Genomic DNA, 3,659 nt, shown 5'->3' on the forward strand with positions numbered 1-3,659 from the left:
TGGGCATGATGGTGGGTGCCTACTTGGGAGGCTGAGGAATGAGAATCGCTTGAATCCAGATGGTGGAGGTTGCAGTACGCCAAGATCATGCCATTGCACTCCAGCCTGGGTGACAGAGCAAGACTCCATCTAAAAAAGAAAAGAAAAAGAAAAAAGGTACAGGATTGGCTATTTCATAGGGAATATTAAATCAACTTATTCAGCCTGCTGGGCCACAGTTGTATTCAGAATTTAAAGTACATCACTCAGTGTTCAGATTAGCACTTACACACACTGCATATTCATACTCTGTGGTTTCTTGTTTGGAAATTGTTAGTGATAGCAATAATTATACTGAGTGCAACAGGAGTAATTACTGCTCACAGATTGAGAGTGTATGTGGACTGGGGCTATTACTTGCAAGACCCTTTCTCACTGTTCAACACCCAAAACGGCATCTGCTCTGTGCTAGGGCTATGTCAGTGTGCTTTGATGATCACGGGGTAATTACGGGGTGCTGTCGGAGACACCTTAGGCTGTCCTGGGGTGTCAGGGAGGTTTTCTGGGGGAGATAAGGCCTAGACATGCAGGACAAGCAGGCCTCAACTTAAACAGGTGGAAGAAGGTCTTCTTGGCTGAAGAAATAGCAGGTACACAGGCCTTGCCCTCGGAGCAGGGCCAATTCTCTCAACAGTTCAGTATGGCTGGAACTTAGCCTGTTAGGAGTGGGAGGTGAGGAAAGCAGAGAGGAAATGGGGTAGGAGGAATATCGCCCTCGTGCTGGAGAGGTAAGCAGGACCCAGTCAGGAAGACCCTGACACCATCCTAAGGGGGTTATAGTTGATTCTCGTGGTCAAAACTCTGAGGCTGGAGCCAAGTCTCTGGCATCTTTGCCTCCCTGGCTAAATGAAAGACTAGCCATCCCCCTTCCTCCCCACTCACCTAGGAATATATCTTGCACTATGAGGCTCCTGCGTGTCAACCACCAGGGAGGGCCTGTCCCCTCAGGAAAGCAGCGAGAGATGGTGGGGAGGGAAAGGAGAGGAGCTATGAGGAGAAAGCAGGAAGGCTGTGAGAGTGGGAGATCTCCAGGGCTGGACTTTCTGTGGACTCAAGCGTGTCCGTGGGGGACTCAAGCGTGTCCGTGGGGGACTCAAGCGTGTCCGTGGTGTCTGCCGCAGACTGGCTGATCCTGCAAGTGCCCTATGCTCCAGTGTTCGAGGGCGAGCCTTTGATCCTGCGCTGCCGCGGCTGGTACGACAAGGTGGTCTACAAGCTACACTACTACCACGACGGCCAGGCCGTGCGCTACTTCCATTCCAGCGCCAACTACACGGTGTTGCAGGCGCGAGCCAGCGACAGCGGGCGCTACCAGTGCTCGGGCACCATGCGCATCCCGGTAGAGAGCGCGCCCATGTTCTCCGCTAAGGTGGCTGTGACCGTGCAAGGTGGGAGAGACCAGGGGCCCCGCGAGGTAGACAAACGAGCACTGGGAAATTTGGGGACAGGAGCCCGGGGGGAAAAGAAGGGGCGGAAGTTCAAATAGCTGCCACTTGGCGAGTTTCTCTTAGACCGCGGACGCTGCCTCCTCTCCTGCGCAGTGAAGGAGCTTTTGATTCGCAGCCTGCCTGGAGGCTGGTCCCTTTTCCCCAGGCACACCCTGGCTTCTCACTCTGGCTGGGGACTCCCATACAGAGGGCAGCTCTGGCCACAGCCACAGCCAGGAGAGGGGCAAACGGGGGCAGGGGCACTGTGGGACTGGGACCAAAGAGCGGCTCCCTAGCATCCTGCAAGGCAGCGTCTCCTCTTCCAGGCTGCAGAACCCAAGCTGAGTGTCAGTGGGGATGTGACAAGAAGAGTCTGGCTTGTTCCTCTTCCTGTCAAGCTCTCCCCGTCCCTCGTGGACCTTGCCCCCCTACCCTGCATTTCAGAAGGCTCTCCTTCCCCCTCCACGTGGGCACACGGCCTCCTCCCCTTTCGTCTGGGTCTGCGGGTTCTCTAGGAGCCCTGGCAGGAGGCAGGCAGGAGCGGGGTCGCGGAGCCGTGGACTAGCAGGCGCCTTTGCTCCCCGCCCTCTCCGCAGAGCTGTTCCGGGCGCCGGTGCTGAGGGTGACGGGTCCGCGGGAGGCCCGCGGCGCGGCGCTGGGCGGGGTGGTGCTGCGCTGCGACACGCGCCTGCACCCGCAGAAGCGCGACACGCCGCTGCAGTTCGCGTTCTATAAGTACAGTCGCGCCGTGCGCCGCTTCGACTGGGGCGCCGAGTACACTGTCCCGGAGCCCGAGGTCGACGAGCTCGAATCTTACTGGTGCGAGGTGGCTACGGCCACGCGCAGTGTCCGGAAACGCAGTCCGTGGCTGCAGCTCCCGGGGCCGGGTGAGGGCCTGCATCCTCGAATCTCCCCCGCCTCCCGGTCCCCGTCCCGCCCCCGCCTTTCCCATCTCTCCCTCGCCTCCTTCCTCCTCACCCCTCTTCTGGCCTTCCCCATCCCCCGCACCGCTCCACCCCTCTCCCCCAGCTCAGCGCTGGGAAGAACCACGCCAGTAGCGCGTGACTGGGCGCGATGCATTCACAGGTTCTCCCCTGGACCCGGCCTCCACCACAGCTCCCGCTCCACCGGCCGCAGCCTCGGCTCCTGGTAACAAGCCGCTTTCCTTCAGAAAGCCCCCGGTGTCCAGATCGGTCCCGTCGGTCACCTCCGTCCCGAACACCACCTCCACCGGGCTGCAGGTCCCGGCGGGCGGCGCCCCGACTGCGGGGCCACCCGCCTGCGCTCCGCCGACGCCCTTGGAACAATCGGCTGGAGCCCCGAAACCCGACGTGGACCTTCTGCTCCGAGAAATGCAGCTGCTCAAAGCCCTTCTGAGCCGGGTGGTCCTGGAATTAAAGGAGCCACAGGCCCTCCCGGAGCTCAGGGGAACGCCCGAGACCCCCACCTCCCACTCTACCGTGAGCCCGGGAACCCCAGAGACCACTTTTGTAGAGAGCTGAGGGGGCGGCTACCGTCCCGTCTGCAGGCTCATTCCTCCCTGGTCTCTCCCGCTTCCCCCCACGCGGAGTCCTTTGAAAGACATCTGTTTGCATCCTTGCGTTTTGCTGTGGCTTTTTAAGGAGCACCCACGAAGTATGTGTGTGGTGGCCGACGATTTCAACCTCACACAGCAGTTTGTAACCACAAGCATTCTCTTTGAATTCTCACAGAATTCAGCAAGGAAGTAGAAACCTGTTACTTACTACATTGTGGTTTGCCTTTGGAAGTGAGTTTAGTCACCCATCGCCCTTCAGATAAGCCTAGCCAGTACATATTTCGGCACAGGCAGTTTTTGGTACTTAAGTACATTGAGGTAACTGAGGACTTGAGAATATTTTAGGGTCAAAGTGTAATGATTCGTGAATTTACTCTCTGGTAATATTAAAAAGACGTTCAGTCCTATTACTGATGAGTTTACATCTTCAAATAAATCCTGGGTTCTATTTAGTTTTAGAGAGGAAAAGGTGTTTGTGTGGGTCTCCCATCCCTTGTTAAAGGGGTCAGAGTTCTGTTTGACTCACCCCGGTGCACCCCCTGCCCCAGGGTAGCTAGACAGACTGATGGGCTGCAGTAGCAGCAGGCAGACTAGGCTAACCTTAGCCGTAGTAAACAAATGTACCATTTGACTGAGAAATCTTTTTGAGGAAACTT

The 3,659-nt window shown here is 57.3% G+C and overlaps 1 protein-coding gene across 3 annotated transcripts in view; it reads left to right on the top strand.

The window, feature by feature from the left end:
• The window catches only part of FCRLB (Fc receptor like B), a 5,304-nt gene extending 1,849 nt beyond the window's left edge, over positions 1-3,455 (top strand). For 2 of the 3 annotated variants that reach the window (XM_037733661.1, XM_017515126.2), the window contains 3 exons: positions 1,161-1,427; positions 2,208-2,353; positions 2,553-3,455. In XM_037733661.1, coding sequence (XP_037589589.1) covers positions 1,161-1,427; positions 2,208-2,353; positions 2,553-2,843 — 704 coding nt within the window. In that variant the 3' untranslated portion in view covers positions 2,844-3,455. Of the gene's footprint in view, positions 1-1,160; positions 1,428-2,062; positions 2,354-2,552 lie in introns of all 3 variants that reach the window. The other variant, XM_037733660.1, reaches the window with a different exon arrangement.
• Positions 3,456-3,659: the final 204 nt, after the last annotated feature.

This window comes from Cebus imitator, unplaced genomic scaffold (genome assembly GCF_001604975.1).
Source record: "Cebus imitator isolate Cc_AM_T3 unplaced genomic scaffold, Cebus_imitator-1.0 Scaffold541, whole genome shotgun sequence".
In the NCBI taxonomy this organism is placed as follows: Eukaryota; Metazoa; Chordata; class Mammalia; order Primates; family Cebidae; genus Cebus; species Cebus imitator.